The sequence below is a fragment of the Panthera onca genome, chromosome A1, assembly GCF_046562875.1.
Source record: "Panthera onca isolate mPanOnc1 chromosome A1, mPanOnc1 haplotype 2, whole genome shotgun sequence".
NCBI classification, from domain to species: Eukaryota; Metazoa; Chordata; class Mammalia; order Carnivora; family Felidae; genus Panthera; species Panthera onca.
Genome location: NC_138339.1, coordinates 88,516,086 through 88,540,290, shown reverse-complemented (window position 1 = coordinate 88,540,290; position 24,205 = coordinate 88,516,086). Strand labels below are relative to the sequence as shown.

The following is a 24,205-nucleotide window of genomic DNA, read 5'->3' as shown; positions in this document are numbered from 1 at the left end:
AAAATCATTACATATTCACTGTATTAGTCTGTCTACTCTTTGTATATGTTTGAAATTTTCCATTAAAGTTAGAATACACACTGTAAGGCTCATATGCGCATAGGATTTGTGACCTCCTATTTCCACAGACTTTGATGATCTGACTACTATCTACTTTACCAGACTCACCTTCAACAACTCCCCCTTGGAACATGACATTCTAGCTAGACTAAGTGACATTTTACTCTACAAATTCTTTCATCCCTTGATGTTTCTGCATATATTCTTGTATCTGCTTATAAATATCAATGCCCCTATCTGGCAAACTTCTAGTTTACCTTTTACTATTTATAAGGCAAGTTGCCCTATGGTGTAAAAAAAGAATGTATCTGGTCATTGCCCCCCATTCTTGGCAAAGAGCTTCAAAAGTCTTTGGAACTTCCTTAGTGATAGGGAGTATCTTTGGTATGTTAATTAGAGGACTCCAGGTGGACCTCCAGATAGCCTCAGGATGGTGACTGGTCACCAGAAATACCAACTATATGATTAAAGTGGGGATCCTCAGCCATCTGATCTACAAGAAGGGGAAGTGGGCTAGAGATTAAGTTCAAGCCTGTGGCCAATTATTTAAAGTCATACCTATGTAAAATGGAATTCCAAAACACCTCTGGACACTGGAGGTGAGAGGAGCATCCTGGTTGGTCAACACAATGATGTGCTTGGAGGGTGACATGCCCTGACTCCACAGGGAGGGAATGCAAACTGCACTTCTTCCGAAATCTCCTCCTATACCATCTCTATAATAAAACTTTAATCATAAGTATAGCACTTTCCTGAGTTCTAACTGTTCCAGCAAATTAATGAACCTGAGAGGGGTCATAAAAATGCCCCAATCTGTAGCCAGTAGCCAGTATACAGAAATACGGGTGGCCTGAGGATTCCAAGAACGTGCAGCTGGCATCTGGAAACCTAGGCATTCTTGCAGAGAAATTGGTCTTTAACCCATGGAGTCTGTATTAACTCCAGGTAGTGTCAAAATTAAACTGCAGTTGGTAACAGACCAGTTGGATTAAAATGAAATACTCCCCTAACTGAAAGATCCTTAGAGTAAAGATTTTAAGACTTACTTGTTATTGTATACTTCAAAACTAGTACAGTTACTGGCATATAGTAAGTGCTCAAAAAGGATCACTGAACCAAAATTAATTCAGTTCTCCCCTTAAAGGTTTTAAAATAAAATATATCCCAACCAAAAAGTCACTAAACTCTAATTAACATGGGTGAGGAGGCACTTCCTGAAATTTCGATTTAAGTCCAGAATTTTAACTTACAGTCGATTCTCGTTATTCGCGGTAGTTATGTTCTATAAAGTCGCCGCGAACACTGAACATTGCTCCTAGGGGAAATACAGGGTTAGGTTCCTGCGAGCCTCTGGTCACAACATTTTCATCAACCAATAAATACAAAACCTTGTTTTATGTGTGTTTAAGTTTAAAGACACCTTATTTAATATATACTGTTGATTCATTAACATTAAATTCACAGCCAATAGCACTGTAATTCACACCTGAACAAAGCTTATTTAATAACTATAATCATAAGTATAGTATTTTCCTGAGTTCTGTGAATATTTCTAATGCATTTTCTCCATAAGGCCCATCATAGCCCTCTTATGCCTCGAAACACTAGACAACCCCTCAACACCATGTTTGGAGGCCATTTTAAATAGTGAAATCAACAAAAAGCTAAAGCTAAAATGTGAACAACATGGTACTAAACAGACCACAAAAAGCACACTTGTTTATAATATGAAAAGTGAAACAAGGCCTCAGCTGGGAACGTGGGCATTGGGCCACTCAAATATTTTGCCAATCTGGATATGTCTATGAATGATCTTGAAAGCACCACCAGTATGAATTTGGGGGGTTACAAATGAACTTCAGCAAGTAAGCAAATAACAAATACACAATCCATGAATGATAAAGATTGAGTGCATAACATTGAGAAGATCACTTATGCAATAACTCATTTATAAAGACTGAAATTAGTTGTTTGGCACTGAGGAATAATTGCTAATTATTACTAATCTGTAAAAGAACTCTTAGTATAGGAAAACTTAAATTACTTTTAGAATGCTATAATAATGAAATATTTTAAGATCCTTAACATTTTCTAGGACTCATTTTCTTTTTAAATATACTCGAGCTTGTTTAATCTCATTTTGTGAACCCATTTTTCTAGAATAGATTGCATTTATTATACTTCTTACTGGACAAATGGGTCATCTTCATCAGTAAAAATTATTGTTCAAAGCTGGAACCTTAGGCTGCTGGGTGCTCTTAGGGCCACTTCTAGTCTGTTACTCATGTATGTATCCATCCATCCATCCATCCATCCATCCATCAGACAGTTATGGAGTCCCCTATGGTCAAGTACTCCGCTGAGCAATGGAGATGTAATCACATACAATAAAGTCCCTGCTTTCTTGGTGCTTGTATTCCAGTTGGGGCAGAATTTAACCAAGTAAAAAATGGCCAAAAAAAAAACCCGCCACAAGTCGGATACTATATAAAAGAACCTAACAAATGGTGAGAATGAGAGAGAAAAGCCTTAGGTTGTAGGTTACAAAGATCTCTCTGAGATGACATTTACCCAGCAACCTAAAGGATGAGAAGAATGGAGGAGAACGGCATTGAGGAAGAGAAGAGCATGTCCAAAAGCACAAAGGCATGAAAGAACACAGAAGGCTGCAGTAACCAAAAGGCCAAAGAGACGGCTGCACCATATGCAAGGAGAAACATAAGAGGGAGGCAGAAGAGATAAAAAGGGATCAGATCATGCACATCCTTCTGGGCCACAGTATGGAGTTTAGATTTTATGCTAAAATAATAGTCTCAAAACAGGATAGAGAAATAACTTCATTTACATTTTAAGATCTTTTTTGCTGCTCTGTGAATTATATGGAGGCAAGGAGAGAAGGAAATATATTTTGGACACTGAATCAACAGTGATAGACTAAAAGTAGGAAGTGGAAAAAAAACAATGAAGGATATCTACCTTTCTGATTTAAGGAAGATGGTGGTACATTTTTCTCAGATGGAGTAGAACAGGAAGAATTATGAATCTGAACATGCTTGAGTTTTTAAGTACCTATGAAATATCAAGTGAAAACATCAAGAGGAAAACTGTATTTTCGAATCTAGAGCTCAGAGATAACCTGGGGTCATTACACAATTGTGGTATTTATGGAATCAATAATATCACCTAAGGGGAAGATAACACATGGCAGAAAACTAAACAGTTATTAAGGAAGTGAGAAGTAGAGTTCATGAAGACAATGCATGTAACAAATTTGGCTATAACAGAAAACAGGGAAATAGGCCAAAACTAAGAAATGGACAGGGGAGAGGCTTTGTTTTTTAAGACAGAAGAGGGAGGCAGGGCTGTAACTCTTCTTTATTTGTAGTTGCTGTTACTTTGAATAAGAGATCTTTAAAAAGAAAAAAGAAAAAAAAAAAGAAGCATGTGTATGGGTGTGTGTGCTAACAGGAATAATTCCCAATGGAAGTGAAGCAATTTATGACAGGGAAGAAAGGAAATGGCCAAAGGAGCAGTCTAGGTAAAAGAGGGAAAGGGGTACAGAGCACAAATGTAGGAATTGGGGCCTGACAGACAGGACACCTCTTCCATGGGCCAAAATTAAAATATACAAACATTCTTTACAAATATAGAGGGGCTGCACAGGTAACTAGGGTTGTGGGTTTGGTGGTGAGAAAATGAGTGCAGAGCTCTGGCTTCAAGAGCTGAGGCTGAGGCAGGCATGCATACTATTTGAGGAGTAAGGGTTTGGGTTGAAAAGCTGTCAGAGAAGTGGAGCATACAAAGACAGCCAGGCAGCATGGAGTAGCCACCTAAGATCTGAAAATTCCAAGTAAAATCTAGAAGTACAGCTGCACAGTTTTCCTCAACAGTCAGTGCTTCGTACACAGTTGGATTCCATACCATATGGTTCCCTTGTACTATACTTTAGCACTGGTCTCAGTTTTTAGTCTTGTCTTTTGCTATTAGTTGGTATGTCTATCTCAGCAAAATGACTCGCAATCTGCTTGTAACTGCTGCACCATGCCTTTCTAATATGGGCTTGGAAGACAGATATAAAAGCTAATTAGCTTTAGATTCTATGTAGCAGTTAATAAGAATGGTTACAAAAATACAATTAGAGAAAAATGCTTTGCGTTAATGTTCTAAAATTGCACATACAATATAATCACAACCATGAGAGGAAAATATGAATAGAAAAGATTAGAAGGAAATACAACAAAATGTACACAGTGATTGTCTTTAGCTGATGAGAATACAGTCCATTACCTCTTATTTTCCCTTTTTATCAATTTATTACCTTTTTCTATATCACACGCATTACTGTGTTTGAAAGACGGGGAAAAACTTTAAAAAATAAAAGGTATTAAGAGGATCTCACTAAAAACTGAACTTCTTGCATTTAAGTTAAATGTATGAATCTCACTGTATTTTATGACATTTACCTTGGCTACTGAGTGGCTTTTTTTTCCACTTACGTTCACTTCACAAATTTGCGTGTCATTCAAATTCTCAGTAGTGTCTCAGAAATTAAAGCCAACCTAGGGTTACACTCCACTCAATCACTGAAATATTTTTTTAATAATTTTCTTGTAAATCTCTTACATAACATACTAATAAGCCATTATCTTTCTTACTGAAGTTCAACAGCACTGAAAAAATATGTATCAGAAAATGTATGCATACATACATTTATATATGTATAAAATATACTGATGTAGATTCCTTAAAAATTTTAAACAGCAATGTAATTTAAAGCAAACCACTTCAAAATTTTTTAGAAGTAAAAATTTCAGAAATTTGAAATGAAAATCTAAACAAGAATACAGAAAAACTTAGTACTGAGAGCAAGCTAAAAAAGTTTTAATACATAATCAATACAAAACTCTATTTCAAAACACAGGTCATATAGACACTTTCAGTCTTCATTCTAAATCCCAATAATTTCGACAAGTGAGAAAAAACAAACTTAAGAGAAAACAAATACCGCTTAAAACCCAGAAGACCTTTCAGCACAAGTAGCTAAAATATCGTTTGTCATATATATATATACACACACACACACACACACACACACACACACACATTATCTTGTTATTTACTGGAAATTTTAATAGGACAGCATGGCATTCTGGAACTGGAAGTTAAGATGACTAAGGCAAGGAGAGAGCAAGGGCTCAGGCATTCCACAGGGTAGTAGCTGACTGTTTACACCTTTCCCTTAGGTCATAGGTCCCACCTACTGTGCATTTGAATAGTAGGTTTCTCTCACCAAAGGGAACTTGCAGATTCTTGGATCAGGTAACATGCAAAAGAGAACAGGCAAAAAGAATTAGAGCAACTGAATATGAAGGTGTTGGTACACTGTGCTCTTTACCCAATACAGGATCAGACAAAATCAGAGTAAATCCAACTATAATGTATTTTCAATGAGGGACACATGACAGGAAGTAGCAAACCAAAGTGAGAGCCTCCGGAGATAAAGGGGTAGAAGAATGCATAAGGTTTGAGCTAAACAATCAGGGAAATGGAAAGCACATCCAGCAAGGAAGCTATTGCAGGAAAAAAAAAAAAAAAAAAAAAGCAAAATCCTACTTCCTCATGCAAAACCCACTATTCAAATGTACAAAGAATGTAACCTATCACTTACCTCTCCAAGAAAACAGGGACCAAGCAAACTTCAAAACAGAAAGGAACTTTAATTACAATAGAAAGTAGAGAATACTATGGCTACAATACAGTGGTATGCTGGACACGATAAAGAACATCTTCAGATGATCTGAACGATGGTTCAAAGTGTTCCTTATGTTAGGGAAAAGCAGCTCAGACAAACCAACTTCCGATGATTTTTCCTCCCTTTGTGAAGAGAGGGGGTAATAGAGCAGTCTGAGAGCACTAGACTCTTCACCGTCGGGTTTTCAAAGTTAATAATACATGCTCACAGGTTACAGGCAGAAGAGATTTTATTACTTAAGTTCTTGTTAAAGCAGAATCCCTTCAACAAAATCTGATAGTCATATAAAAAGGCATGTAAAAAAAAAGGAGAAAAACATTTCTCAGAAGAAAAATATTTTTTCTATTAAAAAACCCTGGAAGAATGGAATACAAAATATTTATAATTTAGTAATGTGGAACAAATTTAATTTCAAATAATGAGGTGAGAAGTATAATTTGAACAGATGATATTTCTTAAACTCTACTTTGTACTTAGCATGTCTGTGGTAATCAAAATCAATGTTGAGATACCTTTTAATTTAGAATAAAAGGTGGCTATGCAGTCACAGAAAAGCCAGAAGAATACAGTAAGTGAAGAGAAACCATACACTAACTATATATAACCTGTAGGATTAGCTTATAAAAGGCTAAGTATCACTAGGAACAAAAGGTAGAAAAAAAATCTTAAAAAATTACTCGTAAACTGCCAAAAGAAGTCACAATAATTGTAGAAAAGTTCACCTCCACCAAATTCCAAACTCTGTTCAAGTATGTCAGTTCCAGGACAAGGTCTGGAGTTGATGAGCTCCATAAATCAAATAAAGACTATACTGTGAACTGAACTTCAGGATAAGAAGCTTAGATCTGTTTCATTTTTCAGTATGTGACTGTGAGTAGTTAAATGAGTTTTCTCATTCGTAAACACATTATCACCTACTGCAGAGAAGGACTAGACCCTCACCAATCTTGCTTTTACTTCCTAGGTACAATGAAAACTACATTCCCAGACACACTTGCCCTTTGGCCTTAATTAGTCACAGGGCCCCAGCCTATGGAATGTGGACAGAAATGATATATCAACTTCGAAGTGTGACCCCTTGCATCTCCTGAAAGATCCATAGCCTATTCCCTTTATTTGCCAACAGATACAACATCTAACAGAAGATTCCAAGGTATCAGGAGGAATACAAGAGCCACAAGACAGAAGCCTAGAGTCCCTAAGTCACCACTGGAAAGACAGCTGAATCTTTAAAATACCATTTTGTCAAGAATCTACCTTAAGAGCTGCCCAACAAACCCTTTCTAACTCTCCCATCAGACCCTGATTCCTGCCTGAGGAAACAGAATCACAAACTTTCATTAGGTTCAGACATTGAGATTCTGAGGTCATAACATATACCCCAGTGCATCTCCTCTCCTAATTCACAGTGTACAGATCCAAATAGCATAAGAGAAATAAAACTTTTGATCAGTATTAAGTTTTATAACATTGTAAAGGTAATTTAATGGCATTAAACAAGGCTAAAGACTATGCAGTTATTTTTTTAAAAACTAGAGATCTACAATACTAACAGCAATATACGTTATTTAACAAGAGCTAGAAAATTAGTGTTTTTCTAATATTAAAAATCAACAAGCCAGTAATTTATAAAGTAAAAATTGTTTATTGCTTCAAGGTATTGACTTCTTTAAGTAAGTGGTAGGCTTACTCTTTAAATCAACATAATAAAATCCAATGGCACTTTAAACCCTCCATTCCAAAAAGACACAGATTGATGAGAGATGGACATAAATTAAGTTATATGATACAAAAAGACAGGCCATAACTTTTAAGGCAAATATGAATATTTATTTACAATATGAAGATACAATACTAGTGGGACAAATATTAGAGCGATATATACAGAACCTAAAAACAACTCTCTTCTGTCAAACTCACGATTAACCTTTCATGGTATCTACACAGCTATACATTTGAATAGTTCTATTCAGTTGTTCCATTCAGTACAGTCACTCCCAAGCCTTCCTACACTATTCATAATTTTAAGTCTTCATGAGCCTTTCCCCTCAAATTCTTTTAAGCATGTTACAGATGATAAAGAATGCCCTCAGATCTTTCTCTTTAACTCAACAGCATCATATGGTTTAAAATGCAAACTGTCATTTCTGATCAATATTTCTACATAAGCAATTCACAAGGGATTTTACATTTTATCAATATTAAAACAGCATAATTTCATATCATTAAAGGTTGGTGAAACACTAATTATCCCAAAAGGATAAAATCAATGATCTTATTGAACACAGTTAGGCAACAACATTAAGCGATTTAACTTCATGACCTAAAAATTCCAGGATTAACATTAAAAAAAGATAAATCTTAAACACACACACATTAAAATAAAAAAAAAAAAAAACAACGGAGGAAATGAAACAAGGAGTAACTATTTCTAGAAAATTCTGATTGCTATAGTTGGAACCTGATTTAGAATTAGAGACAATGTTAACACTACAGTTAATCGGTTTACAAAAGCAAATCAAGATTACAAAAAATAATCAACTTCATATTTATTTTTAAATGCTGAACTCTCCCTCAAATCTGTAGTATGTGTATTTACAAAACATCTAGTATGTATATTTACATCCATGCTAATATTTGTCAAAAAAAACCCCCATTTTAATTATAATACATAATTCCAATATTAAGAGAAAAGAATTTGGTTTTCAATCTCTGAAGTTTTAGTTTTTACTAGTAAATGTAAGTTTCACAAAAACAAATGGAAAGCAGATAATGTAAGAACAGGAAATTGCCTATACTCTAAAATGAGACAAGACTGCCAAGATCTTTGGAGCCAAAGAGATCTGGAGTCTCACTGGAGATTCATCATAAACAGAATCTATAAATATGAATTCTCAGTAGAAACAAGCTACCTTAACATACTTTTATCTAGTTCATTAAATCAGATTCCATTTATTTAGAATGAATGGTAATTTGCCCAGTTGATGTTTATCCTTTCATGATCTATGGAAAAGGGTTTTGATAAGCAAAAAAGTAAACAAGACTACACATTTAAAAACTAGCTACAGATGACTGACTTTTCTCTTATAAATAACCCTGACAGAGGTTTTAAAGTTTACTAAAACTTTATTATTTACTTTGCTAATAAAACATATGTTTTTAAATAGCCGTTCTCTCACACATTCTGTGTGGGTGTGCACACATGCATGCGCCAGCGGTCAAAAAAAATTTTAAGAGGTCTGAATAATATTTTTCTGTATTTAAATGATATGAAAAGAAGCATAGAAAATAAATTCAATAAAGCAGATTTAAGCTTTGTGGATAGAATGACCTTGATCTAATCATAAAGCTTATTATTTGTCTTGCAGTGTATGAAATCATTAGGAGAATAGGATCTATCCATTGTTTTCTAATTCCAAAAGGTCTAAACAAAAGAAACTAGACCTACAAATTAAGAGAATGCAGTTATTTACTGGAGATGAACAGTTAGAATAAAACTATAGTTGTGGTACCATATCTATAACTTACCTTTCATAATTACACAGGATTTTGGCATGTATTTCTATAGGGCATTTTCCTGCAATTGTCTCATATCCCCTATATTCAACTTCCTTACTTGTGACATTATTTTATTGTACACGTATCAGCAAGGCAACTGAGCTCTTTTGTGGAAGGATTGGGAATAGTAGTAAGCTTACAGCACAGTAGACAAAATTAAAACCAGCAAAATAACTTTGCCCTCTCCTTGTTAAGTTAAAGTTTAAAATTCTTTGCAGTAAAACAAAGAATCCCTAATTCTCATAATAAACTCTCAAATGAGTCATCAATAATCAAATATATGCTCTCAGTCATTTTCCCAACAATGGTAAAAACATTTAATCACTTCAATTTATAGTCGCCTCCCTGTGTTGACCAACTGTTTAAGGAGGTAACTATGGGAAAAGTGATGTGCTATTTTCAATGGCAATGGACAAAAGGGGACATGAAAGGGGGAGGACTGAATTCTTCACCATGATCCCATTACCTTTGTACTAAAAAAAATAAACTACTAATATCTAAAGTAAGAAAAATAAGGAAGCTAGATTTTTCTCATAACTTCCCTTTGTCATGTTTTTAGAAAACAGGAATTCACGCTTAACTTCTGGTAAGTCCATCAGTCTGAGACTTGAACTACAGAGAGATTTCAAAGTACCAGACACAGCCTAACCTTGCCTTACCTGCCATTACAGAGTAGCCATCGAGCAAGAGAATAGTGAGGTATAATCTTCTGCATGACACTGGCCATCACCATGGTAACGACCAGCTGTATACCTATCACACCCTGTATAAAAAAACAAACAAACAAACAAACAAACAAGTTTAACAATGAATAAATTTAGATTTGAGGACACTGGTGGAAAACTTTGTATACATTCCAAAAATTAGACTTTAAAAAAGATGAGTTTACAATTAAAATACATTATTATTCTGACATTTAAGCATTCAAGACCACATGTTTAAGCTTAAAACATTTAATCTCATCTCATAATCCTCTACAAAATTCCCCAAGGGTAACATCCATGTTAATAAAAGTTAAATGGGTTAGCATGCACATTTAAAATCAATTCCCAAGAAACGTTCTCCATTATTTAAGGGTATCCAAATGAAGTAAAAAGTAGTTGTTTTTTCCATCTTTCTCCAAACTTACTCTATTCAATACACTTAAAACACGAGCTTGGCAAGCTTTAAAAGGAGTATGCCTACCTTTTACTTCTAAGGTGGTAGTGAACAATTAAATGATTAAGTGAATGATTAAAGAGCATTAACCATATTAAGTGTGATGACAGAACTGGCCTAAAAGTCACTACTAGAAAAAAAATTAACTCGTGCTGTCATCACCAACTTCCAGTGGGTGGGCCTTCAATAATGTCCAAAAGCCTCCTTAGTTTACTCTCATCAGTCCCTCCCTATTCTCTACTATAACGAATTCAAAACCTTCCCCATCTCCACACTTCCAACCTCCCTCATCTTGTACTCACAAAGAAAATAAACACCATTAAATGAAAACCCTCCCTTTTCACCAAGAAGCTCATAATCATTTGTATCTGCACCCATCTTTTCCTCTACCCTCTGGAAATAATGAGCATCTTCTACACAAATCCCTGCAAATGTGCTTAAGAGCCCATCCTCCTTTTGATTTTCAGGAACGTCAACCTCTGAATAGTTTACTTACTATATCTTCTAAAATCTCTTCTGTATCTGAATCCTTCCTACCCGCATTGTAACGTCTGTAAGTCTCTTTCATCTTTCTGAAACATAACAATGATTTTCCCTCATTACACAGCCCTCCTCCCTAATATTCATAGCTACTTGACAAAAGACTTATTTCCAGTTGCTTCTATGTTCTTACATCCCCACACAGTTCCCATTTGACGTTCTGCTTCAGCCCATTCCATTGAAAGATCTACCATCAATATCACCTCATCTTAACAAATTATCTTTCCTTATTTTAAATCTCAGCAGTATCCCACAAGGCCTACCACATGCCTTCCTTTACTCACACCATGACAATCAATTCTTCATACTCCTCTTTGCTAGCTCCTCCCTCTATCCAAGCAGTCCAAAAATAAGGCTGAATTCCTACCTCAAACATAATACACCAAATAAGTACATAAAAATATAAAAATGTTTGAAAGAAGCAGTATAGTGTACAGGTTTAAGAGCATGGATTCTAGACCCAACCTGCCTGGGATAAAATCAGCCAACTAACTACTAGTTGCATGACTTTGCAAAGGTCATTTAAACATTATGTACCTTTATTATCTCTCCTATAAAATAAAGCTATTCACTTAACCTACCTAATCAAGCTGTGGTTATAAATTATGCCTGATACAGAGAAAGTTCCATATGTATGAATACTATTTGTTGTTATTGTCATTGTTATTACCTCTATTATAACTCTTTTGAAGTTTTTATTTTAATTCTGTAAGAAAACTTTTTAAATTTCAAGAAGAGAGAAGGCTTTCAAGAAATGACAAGTCTCGGGACCCCTGGGTGGCTCAGTGGGTTAAGCCTCTGACTTTGGCTCAGGTCATGATCTTGCACTCCATGAGTTTGAGCCCCACGTCAGGCTCTGTACTGACAGCTCAGAGCCTGGGGCCTGCTTCAAATTCTGTGTCTCCTTCTCTCTCTGCCCCTCTGCCTCTTATGATCTCTGTCTCTCTCAAAAATAAATAAACATTAAAAAAAAATTTTTTTAAACTGACAAGTCTCCTGATTGAAAAAAAAAAACTAAAAACTAAGTTGAAAAAAATCAAATTTCATTTATTATAACAAACTGTGCCACCAACAGTTCATCACTGTAAGAAATGTAGTACTGTGGGGTGGAACGGTGATAGAGGGGGAGGGTGAACATGTGCAAGCAAAGGGTACACAGGAACTCTATACATTTCAATTAATTTTGCTGTGAACCTAAAACTACTCTAAAAAGTAAACTTTATGAATTAAGAAAAATCAAATTTCTGCAATAGAGAATGATATAAACAATGTCAAATGACCGGGAAAAGACATCTGTAATTCACATGACAGAGGGATCATTTCCTTATTAGATATTATAAACGGAGTTCTTACAAATCAACTACAGTAGTCCCCCCACCAAATCAGTGGGAGGTATGTTCCAAGACCCCCCTGTAAATGCCCAAAACCTTGGATAGTATCGAATCCTATATCCACAATGTTTTTTCTGTACGTACATACCTACAATAAAGTTTAATTTATAAATTAGGCACAGTAAGAGATTAACAATAGTTAATAACAAAACAGAACAATTACAACAATATACTGTAATAAAAGGTACCTGAATGTGGTCTCTCTCTCTCAAAATATCTTACTGTACTACAGTCACCCTCCTTCCTGTAATGATGTGAAATGATAAAATGCCTACGTGATTAGATGAAGTGAGGCGAATGTCGCAGGCACTGTGACATAGCATTTGGTTCCTACTGACCTGACCGTATCTCAGAAGGAGGATCATCTGCTTCCCGACCATAATTGACCTTGGGTAACTGAAATCATGGGAAGTGAAACAGTGGATGGTGGGGATGAGGAGGAATAACTACTGTACTAACAGACCAAATGCCTAATTAAAAAAAAAAAAAAAGAGGAAAAATATGTACAGACAGTTCTCTAAAAAAAGGAAGTAAAAGTGGTTCTTAAACAGGACGGCTTTTAAAATGCTTTTGAAACCTGCCTCAACTCTCGTTTTACTGTGGATATTTTACTGCCTTAAATTTTACCAACTGGGTTAAGGTTCAGACCACTTTTATATTCACCTAACATCAAAGGTTACATTTTTACCTTTCTACTTTCACATTTCCTATCACTTGAATTTACTACCCTATTTTCTGTGTAGTTTGTGATAGAAGTTCTGCAATCTCCATACAATGAATGCCATTACAAAGAACTCTTTCAGGCAGAACAAGGCCAAGAAATATATTAGCAAGTATGTCAGAAGGTTGGTCTATTTGAGATTATAGACTTAAAAGCAGAAGATAAGTTTTTAGTCAGGAAAAGTTTTGTGGACCAAGCGAACCTCAATCTAGTCTTTAAAGAAATAAGTGATAGTATCACAGAATCTTCAAGGTCATCTAGTACAATCTCTCACAAATATACATATACCAATTTATTAGAGTGTAAACTCCTTAATAGCAGAAATCATATTTTAGTCATATCTAGTAAGTGTTACAGGTATTAAATGGCATTTCAGGAAGACTGATAGGGAAATATATATGATGGAATGTGATGAACAGTGAAAGAGAGGTATTTTGCTCAACTCTCTCCTTTTGCTTCAAATCACTAAGCATGATATTGCTGATAGATGCAGAAGTGAAGATGTAAACCATGCAAAGGCAAAAACAAGTATCAGCAAACCGGATTGAGGATAATTAGAAATATGAACTGGGTTTCTACAATGGCCCAGACCAGAAATAATGAAGCTTTAAATTACAGTGGTATCTCTGGTACTGAGAAGAGAAATGCATTCTGGTATCTTTGTGCAGAATTCAAAAGTTTATCAAATATAGAGGCAAAGGAAGAATTAAAGAGAACACCAAGAAGGGCAAACACCGTTCTCAATGTAGTAGCTAATGTTTGACTAAAAAATGTTCAAGGCAAAAATGTAACCTGAACACTATTCATTATGCCACGTCCACTTTTTCTTTCAAATAGATTTCTTTTTTAAATTTACTTATTTATTTTGGGACAGAGAGGGTGCACACGTGGAATAGGGGCAGAGAGAGAGAGAACCTCAAGCAGGCTCCCCACGGTCAAGTGCAGAGCCCAATGTGGGGTTCGATCTCATGAACCGTGAGTTCATGACCTGAGCTGAAATCAAGAGTCGGGACACTTAACAGTGTCCAGTGGCTCAGGGAGCCACCAAAGCACCCTGCCACTTCTACCTTTTTAAACAAAGCTAGAAATATTTTCCCCAAAGCTCATCTATATACTGTCCTAAATGTATTATTATATAAGTCAGTCTTCTTCTGACTTTCTAATAGAAGTCAATGAATCTTTCCTGGAATGTTATCTAATTTTTAGAGAGGTAAGATTATGTGGAAATTATTTCACCAAAATTATTATATTGTATGTTACCAGTTATATATTATCAATTTAATAGATTAATACTAAACTTAAATAAACTTTTGAGACATTACTATGAAATTAGCAATTATAGTGTACATTCTAGGGATTAATGTGTTAAAGTATAAAAATATTCAACTCATTAACTAAGGGACACAACAATTTGAAATTTAGAAACAAACCATTCTAAAAATAAATAAAAATCATTCCAATAACCTGCCTTCACTGCCCAACTTAGTATCTATGTATGCCTAAGCTTTTTCTTTTAATGTTTGTTTATTTTTGAAAGAGAGCCAGACAGAGCACAAGCGGGGAAGGGGCAAAGAGAGAGAAAGAGAGAGAGAGAGAGAGAGAGAGAGAGAGAGAGAGAGACAGAATCCAAAGTAGGCTCCAGGCTCCAATTCATGAACCATGAGATCCTGACCTGAGCCAAAGTTGGACGCTCAACCGACTAAGCCACTCAGGTGTGCCTATGTATGCCTAAGTTTATACAAAAGCAGGATTACTGAACTGTTTAACTTAAAAAATAAAATTCCCTGAATATTTCTCATTTTTAATTAAAGACAATGATTAAATACATTTAGCCATAAACAATCAAATATTTCACAAGAGAAAACTGTTAAACTGGGGAGAGATATAGTGAGGCTACAAAGTCCATCATGGCTCAAGTCTCAAACACAACCACATGGATCAATGACTCAAGTAGCCCTAATGCTTTTATTAATGCATCAAAATTTAACCAAAGTAATGGTTTCTGTCTAGATTCATTGCCAGTAGGCCCTGATTCTCTTGATAACTAAAAGTGGGAAAACATGTTCGTGAAATAGCTCATATGACCCAAGATGGGTGAAATACTACGGCAACTTAGGTTTGAACTTAAGATAACTTTCTATTATCTATTAACCTGAAGCCATGAAGAGCAAGACAAAGTTATTTGCCTTTAGTCTCTAGAAGAATAATCATTTCAAGTTTTGTCAGTAATCATTTCTGGGTAGGTTTAAAAAGTTCTTACCAAGGAAAATTAAACAACTCTCCAAGAAATAAAATATATCAAACATCAACATTTTGTCTTGCTTGTCAATACGGAAAATAAAACTCAGAATACTGTGTCAGACTTAGTAGAGTTGACATTTTGTTTTGTTTCATTAAACTAGCTCTCCTGCTAACCAACTGAAACAAAGCACATGCTGTTTAACATTAGAAGGCATATTTGCATATACACTTGGGACTCAGACACCCCCAAACGATTTCAAGTATAATCTCCCTGAATAAATTAGAAGGGAGAAAAAGGAAAGAGGATATTACCTATAGAGGCTGTTTTTAGGCAATAGGCTTGAGCAAAGCTAACCTGAGTAAAGCAAAAGGGCCCATAGCAACGACAGACCACCCAGCTGATTGCAAACAAGCTCATTAAGCAACCCACCTCAAAATAAGTATAGGCCCTAACTGACCAATTACAACCAGGCACAATTCCTAAGATTACCAAAAAAGGGGAAATTCCAAAGTCCCCACATTCCCTCACTCCACCCTATAATGTGGCCCCTCACCAATGCCTATGGCAGCCTCTGCTCTATTGTCCTGCCAGCCACTCCCTTGAGTGTATTCAGTAAACTTCTATCTCCTTATGCCTTGGATGAATTCTTCACTGCCTTGCCACCGGTCCCCATCCAATTGGGACACCCCACATTTGGTGGCCCCTCATCTGATCAGAGCACCCAACGTTACCCAATAACCTTCCTAATTTTTGTCTCTTGACTGTTTATATCTTTTACTGATAGCTAGACATGTTGAGATAGACTTAAGAGATGCTCAAATAATTTAAAGGTATACATTTTGTTATTTCAACCTAGATTTACATAAAACTTCGAATTCACACTTTGAGCACTTAAACTATCTCTGAGCAATTTATAAATGAGGAAATCAGGGTTCAAACAACAAAGATCAAAGTTAGACTTATCCAAAACCCAGACCCTTAATTTCCAACCTAAAGCTTTTTCCACTAAATCAATTCAGCCCATTCGATGAACATTTAATGAGCAACAAAGTACATGTGCTGAGCATTAGATCACTCAAATGCAATAGGGAGAAATAGCAGAGTCCCAGTCACCAATGAGCAGCCAGGGAACTAGGAGAGTAAAGGGACCATTACGATACAAAGTGATGAGAGGATAGGCAGAAGATTCTGAGAACACAGTAAAATGAGAGAGAGAAAGAAATTATTAAGGGTAAAAACCTATGAAAGGGCATTTTGGATGTTAAAGCCTGAGTCAAAATCCAATGAGCTCAGCTTGAGTGAATGAGCCATCAGTGGTATCTGCTTCAAAACTAAAGGGTTTAGAATGTAACCTAAAGGCAACAGGAAACCCATGAGAAGTAGTAGGATCAGATCAGTATTCAACAAAAATTGCTAACCCCGCAGCACTAAGATAGCTAAGCTCAGGTATGACAGGAAGAACTGTGCTAAAGTCAGTAGCAGTACTGCAGGTATAATCTCTCTTACTTTGGTGATAAGAACTGTATATCACCATATATTATGTGACGAATTAGTTAGGGTCTCGGTCAAACAATGTGAAAAATGATACAAATCCAAATTATATCACTGTAGAAATTATTTATATCTATAAATAGGAAAAGCAAATAAAAATTTAATTTACAAGTACAGGCTATCTGCCTAACATATATCCAATATCTTGCTGGCTGTTATCAAGAAGTTGGCAAAGGAACTTTGTGTTTCACAGACTTAAATCCCAAATACTTAGCACAATGACATTTAGAATAGTTCAAGGCATACAATAGGGCATTTGATATTTGTTGAACAACTAAATGAATGGCAACACTGCAAAAGAATATGTCTTAACAGAACTTAAAATCCAAGATTATCATACTAGTTACCAACAAATTAAGACAGTATTGCAGGACAAAATTGGACAGTACTATGAACAAAAGCTAGAGAAACTGAACAAACTGCATATGAAAGTTTCATAGATGGGGTACCTGGGTGGCTCAGTCGGTTAAGCCCCCGACTTCAGCTCAGGTCATCATCTCATGGTTTGTGGATTCGAGCCCCACAATGAACTCTGTGCTGAGAGCTCAGGGCCTGGAGCCTGCTTCAGATTCTGCGTCTCCCTCTCTCTCTCTGGCCCTCCCCCCACTCACACTCTGTCTCTCTCAAAAATAATAAAACAGCAACAAAAAAAAAAAAAAATGAAGAAGAAGAAAGAAAAGTTTCATAGAGTGAAACCTAACATGGAAACTAATATCACAGAGATAAAGAGTAAGAGGGAATTCGAGGCTAAACGAAAATGTGAACAGAGAGTAACCATGCAACAGTGAAAATCTTAGCTCAACCAAAGCAGGCTTTTTGTATTATAGGGCAAAGAATTGGAGGAAATAAAATGAAGACAGAATCTAACATTGTTGAGTCTTCAAAACCAAGAGGACACATAAGATCACCTTGGAAGACTTTTAAGCAAACAGGATAGGAAGATGAAATAATGCCAGTAACATATAAGAAAAATGAGACATAGAAATATATTAATTAAAAAGAAAACCTAAGACTAACGTAGAAGCAGTTCAAACTAAGAAAAAAAAAAAGATAAAGTATGTCAGAAGAAAACCAATCAAACTTTGTGAATGAACATGAAGGAAAACAACTGTAGAATAAAAATGAAGACAATCTCAAAGATATTTTCAGGATATTTTGGTTTGGGTGATTGTAGAATCCTAGAGACAATGTGCATGAAAACTGCAGGAACATCAAGCCTCAGGCAGGCCTCCCAAGGACAGCAACTTAGCTACATTCTCAGCTTTTCAGAACACACACAAAAAACGCCTTCACTGGTACAACCAATCTACATGAAACAGACTGGCAATAATCAGGTTGTAAGAATTTTATCAACTAATTTACAGTGAAACATAAACTATCAAGTAGATCAGATGTTAAAGTACACTAAGTGTTCCATTCAATCACTGTCTTAATGATCCTATGGAGGTCAAATAATAAGTAGGCTGCTTGGTGAGTAGTGATTGAGACCAAAAGGCAGCACTGAGGGATAGCTCATTCATTCAGTGCTGAAGTTTGAATATACAGAATAGCTAGGGGGTAAAATACTCTCGACCCTAAATAGATATGGATAAATATGTTTAAATCTGGCTAAACTTCTAGACTTTCAACTGATAAAACTGCATTCCAATTGATATACTCTTTCCAAAGACAAAAACCTAGATAAAAACTATTCTATCTTTCAATATGTAAATACCACTGCTTTGGCTACAATCTAGTCTATCTTAGGTCTTGGAACCAATCCATATCTAAGTTCAAGGTTAGAGAATAACTCATATCTTGCATCAGGTGTTTGTATCAAACTCTTACAGTGTTAACCACTCCTGACTGCCACCTACAAATAATATGTGATAAGTGGTATGGTAGAGGTCAGTGCCAGTGTTATGGGAGCACCCCAAGAAAGGCAGTGATTAAATCCAAGTGGGAGAGCTGGGAAAGACTGGTTCACAGAGGTGACATGTGAATTAGTGTTAAAAGGTTAAAGAAGTATCCCACTCTCACACAGAAAAAGAAAAAAGTTTAGACAGATACACCAACCTGTACAGAGAGTAAATGGCAAGATCCAAAACAATGAGCAATTCCACATGCTTTAGACTTTGATAGGGGTTGCACATAATGGACTTTTCTTCAGGTACTCGGAAATAAGTTCAGGATCTTAAGACTGGAATGAACCAAATCCATTATATATATTTTGGAAAGATATATATATTTTGGAAAGATAACTATGCCACCAAGTAGAAAATTAAAGTGAAAAGTAATTGGAAGCAAAGAGGTAAATTAGAAGCCCTCTGAAATAATCCAATGAACACCAAAAAGCCTGAACTAAGACAGCTTCAAAAACAAAAGCAAAACCAGGAGCACCTGGCTGGCTCAGTCAGTGGAGTGTACAACTCCAGATCTCAGAGTTGTGAGTTCAGTCCCCCACTGGGCACAGAGCTTGAAAGAGAAAGAAAGAAAGAAAGAAAGGAAAGAAAGAAAGAAAGAAAGAAAGAAAGAAGAGAAAAACCAAAAAATTAAAATTTTTAGAGAAAAAAGGGAATTAGGCATAAAATTATTAATTATCCCTGTAAGGGAAGTATCAGCAGATAAGAATAAAACTTAAGCAATTATGTAAAGATTAGATGGAAATAATGGAAAAAATTATTCTTTGAAGAAACTGAGCAATAACAGGAAAATCTGATGGATACTAGAATGGTTGACAAAGAAAATACATTTAAAATATACCCTCATAAGGAGGAAAATAAACACGCTTAAGGCAAAAGGGAAGGAACCAATGTTGGATGGGTGCTGAATGTTCTAGAGACGGGTTTGTGGGAATTTAATCACTTAAGATTCAGAAATAGATGAGACCAAAGGTGCAAGCTGAAAAAAACTTTATGAGACGTGTCCTACTGAAGAGAAGTACAAGTAGTGTAGAGATGTATTAAATTTAAAACCTGAATGGACAAAGTTTGAGAGACTTTGAAGAATAAACAAACCAAGCTCAGGATCTTGGCAGTGTGACTGAGAAGAGGTCTAGAAACTCAGGAAGAAAGGTGTGATATACATGTGGATGACTGACAGACTCAAGCTGGTTAAAAAAATAATAATAATAAAGATTACTTCTAATAGGTTTAAGGGCTGTGTAGATTTAATCAAGATGAGAAACTCTTCCATATAATGCCAAAGCAGGTAAAAGCAGCCTTAAACAATCATTAACAAGCAAGGAGAATTCTTGCCAATAGACTATTTCTAGAATCTTAGGCTTCATTATGTGAGTACCCTGGTCCTTACTTAGCCCCAGCCCTTACAGACAGTTAAACAGGTCTGAAAATAAGAAAAGGAAAACTTTGCTGAATAAACAAAATGAAAATAATCAAAGGGTTTGATAGAAAACCAGCGAAAGAATAAGGTCACCTACTGATTTAATATAGATTTGTTAAACGAATCTAATGAAATCACAGATACTTAACTGTTCTGACCTACCAAACAGCAACTTCATACACCTCAAAATAATACTACCAATAGAATTATATAAATAAGAAGGTAAAATCAGAGAAAGAAAACTGTAAAACATAATTACCAACTGCTCTGATTTGAATTTAAATGGGTTTTCGAATTTAATTGCTTACAGAATTTGTTTGATTTGCCAGCATCGTGCTTCACAGCACAAAATGTGCTTTTAATTCTTTAAAGTAAAAAGTATGAGCAGAAATGTTTGCTATTTTCCAACTGAGAGTAAGAAATTTAACGTACTTTAAGGCCAAAAATCAAAAATTCTCAATAAAATACCTTAGTACATCCTTAATATCTTAATAACACATACAACATAGGAGCATGCATGAATTTGATATAACTATATTCAAAAACAACTCCAGACTTCTTGCTTAAGATGACGATATAAAACCATTCCTTGGAATTTCATTAAATTTATAAATAAACTTGAGAAGACATGTTTCTTGACATAAATTGGTAAGGCAAAGTGGAAGACCAACCAACATAGGGCAAAAATAGACATTTTCAAAAGAACAGAGGGCATTCTAGTTAAATACAATTCATTAACTATCTCAACATTAGTGTTGAAATTAACAGCTGTTTATTTTAAAAGATAGTTTTCCAGTTACTTTGAATGAATTATGCAAGATCTTATATAAAGCAATAACTGTTTAGTCATTAAAAAGTTGATGAAGAGGGGTCCCTGGGTGGCTCAGTTGGTTGAGGTTGAGTGTCCAACTCTTGATTTCAGCTCAGGTCATGATCCAAGGGTCGTGGGATTGAGCCTGGTGTTGGGCTCCACACTGAGCATGGAGCCTGATTAAGATTCTCTCTTTCCCTCAGTCCCTCTCCCCCACTTGTGTGCACTCTCTCTCTCTCTCTCTCTCTCTCAATAAATAAATAAAAATAAAATAAATAAAAATAAATAAATAAAAGATAAGTAAATAAAAATAAAAAATTCTCTTTAGGGATGCCTGGGTGACTCAGTGTCTGACTTTTGCTCAGGTCATCCATCATCTCATGGTTCGTGAGTTCCAACCCCACATGGGGCTCGCTACTATCAGTGCAGAGCTAGCCTCGGATCGTCTGGCCCCCTCTCTCTCTGCCCCTACCTCTCTCATGCTCATGCTCTCTCAAAAATGAATAAACATTTATTTAATTTTCTAAAGTATAATTTATTGTCAAATTGGCTAACATACAGTGTGGAATAAACACTTATTTTTAAAAAATCTTTAAAAAAAATGTTGGTGAAGAATGCAATATTTTTAAAGATGGTAACAAGCCACTTCACCTTTTTCTAAGACATTCATAAATGTTCCATTATAGTACTAATAAGTAACAAATAAAAGGTTCAATGGAAGACGGCATTCTTAAATGTAGTACTCTTCCTTAACTGTATTTTCTGACATTACAGAAAATACCCCTATAGATCTATATCCAAAGAAGCTATTAATTACAACTAATAAATTTGTATTTAGCATTTATGGATCATCAACTTCAAACCAATTCCTACCCATCCCTCAATATTCACTTCCCTTATAAAACCTTCCTTGTTAAAAAAAAAAAAAAAAGCATATACATCACTCCAAAACAGACTTTATCACGCTCAACTGTGACCAACAATTTACGGATCTCTCCTCCAATGAAACTACTCATCTCATTTCTTGAGCCCTAATCCAACTCCCCGGAAAGTGCCTAACACGGCAGGTTTTCAATATATATTGAATACTACCTTTTAGATGAAATAAAAGGATAAAGCATAAATTTGCCTACTGTCCTTCACTACATTCAATTCCTATGTGCCAAGCACTAAACTTTAGCATAAAAAAGAAAATTATTCACTTTAAGATCAAAAGACAATACACTGTATCTCAGAGAAAGTAGTCTGTTTCTATAAGACAATACTCTCAATTTAATGCAATTTAAGTCTGTGTTACAAATACTTTCTTTTAAACAAACTAAGAACGACAACTTTGGTAAGTACACTAATAAAACGTCATCAAAACAAATTTAAAATAAAAATTTTAGCTTAACTCTAAATTTTAAGCCACACACAAAAGCCAAGAAAATTTAAGGTGCACTCCTAATGGTAACTGTTGGAAAGATGCACTTACTGTAAATATTTTAATGTACTGAATAATTAACCATACTAGAATCAAAGAACTTCGCTGTCACTAATAACAGATAGACGAGCTAGCTCTCTCTGGGACTCACTCTTATCTACAAAAGATATGAGTTGGCAAATGATCTCCAAGTTCTTAAAAGATCTTATTGTTGATGATTGCAGTTATTTTAATTAAAAACACAATGGATTACTGGCATTCACACACCTACCATTTCTAAAGCATCGTCAAAGCCTGTGTAGTTACTGCTGATAGGAACAATTATCCCTTCTTCATAAGGATTAAATGAGCTAACATTTATAGGAGACCTGAAAGTAAATCAGAGCTCCAAGCTCTGATGTAAAGGAGTATACCTAGCCCACTGCCCAGCATTCTTCCCTCAGTTAGTGGTTTGCAGGAATTTCTCTCAGGAAACTTGTGAATACCAAGAGTTTTACAATATTATTTTGTTTTGTTTTTTAAGTTTATCTCAGATACTTGGCCAATTCTACCTACTAAAGGATTCCTTTTCTTGATGATCTGAAATGTTCTTTTTCAGTGACTATCAAGAGAAAGAACTATGATGACCTTCAATACTTCTAATATGATTGAGAAGCTCTCTATCAAAATCAAAAGTACTCAATGAATAACAGAATCAAGTTAGAAAACAGTTGTTTAAAGTTTATTTATTTACTTAATTTATTTACAGAGAGAGAGAGAGAGAGAGAGAGAGACCGACCAGGGGAGGGGGGGGGGGGGGGCGGAGAGAGAGAGAGAATCCCAAGTAGGCTCCATGCTGCCAGTTCAGAGCCCAATGAAGGACTCGATCTCACAAGCCATTAGATCACGACCTGAGCTGAAATCAAGAGTCAGATACTTAACCAACTGAGACACTGAGGTGCCCCAAAAATAGTGTTAGTCTTAACCAACTAATGTTTCAGTTAGTTATGATTTAACATTACAATGAATGTTACCAAAGCTTTCTTATCTGTCCCTCCTGATTAGAAAACAGACTTAGTTTACAATTAATTCTAATTCTAGTTAGCATCTGACCCACCCAACCAACAAAGCTGTCTGGTAATAAATGATAAAGTGAAGCTTCACTGTCCTAATATTAATTAACCTAATACAGGGAAGGGAAAAGACAATAAGCAAGAATTTAAAGTTAAGAAAATTCTACTAATGAATGTAACTATTAATAATGTAAAACTTTTCAGGAAAAAAAGTCATGGCTTCTCTTTTGAGCAAGACTATATTCAGAAACAAAAGACATAAACATTCATATTTGAATACATATGCCCATAAATCACAAAGAATTGGAAACATTTTTAATCAATCATTTATACTGATCATAAAAATGACTAAAATCTTCTGAAATGATAAAAATACTTAACAAACATAATGAACTTAATGAAGTCATGATGGAGCAGAATCCTCCAATATGACTTTTTCTTTTAGGAAAAACAAAAAAGCAGGAAAGTGTGGCATTGCTTTGCTAGGTAAATCATTGTATTTGGGCAAACAGTGGCAATCAAATGGTGAAAGATAACAAAAATCAGCTAAGCACTGTGTAAAGGGCAGACACAGATAACTACATAAAAAAAATAAGCAATCAGATTAGTATTTCAAAAGGCGTCT

The 24,205-nt window shown here is 35.3% G+C and overlaps 1 protein-coding gene across 5 annotated transcripts in view; it reads right to left on the bottom strand.

Moving 5' to 3' along the window:
• Positions 1–24,205, bottom strand: part of TMEM161B (transmembrane protein 161B) — a 71,476-nt gene that overhangs the window by 39,047 nt on the left and 8,224 nt on the right. For 2 of the 5 annotated variants that reach the window (XM_060635415.3, XM_060635418.3), the window contains exons 1-2: positions 10,030–10,134; positions 1,311–1,375 (exon numbers count right to left, since the gene is read on the bottom strand). Coding sequence is in view for 3 of the 5 variants with exons in the window: in XM_060635410.2 (XP_060491393.1) it covers positions 10,030–10,133 (104 nt within the window). In the remaining 2 variants the exon portion in view is untranslated. Of the gene's footprint in view, positions 1–1,310; positions 1,376–10,029; positions 10,135–19,028; positions 19,153–24,205 lie in introns of those variants that run through there. The other 3 variants (XM_060635410.2, XM_060635409.3, XM_078448310.2) reach the window with 2 other exon arrangements.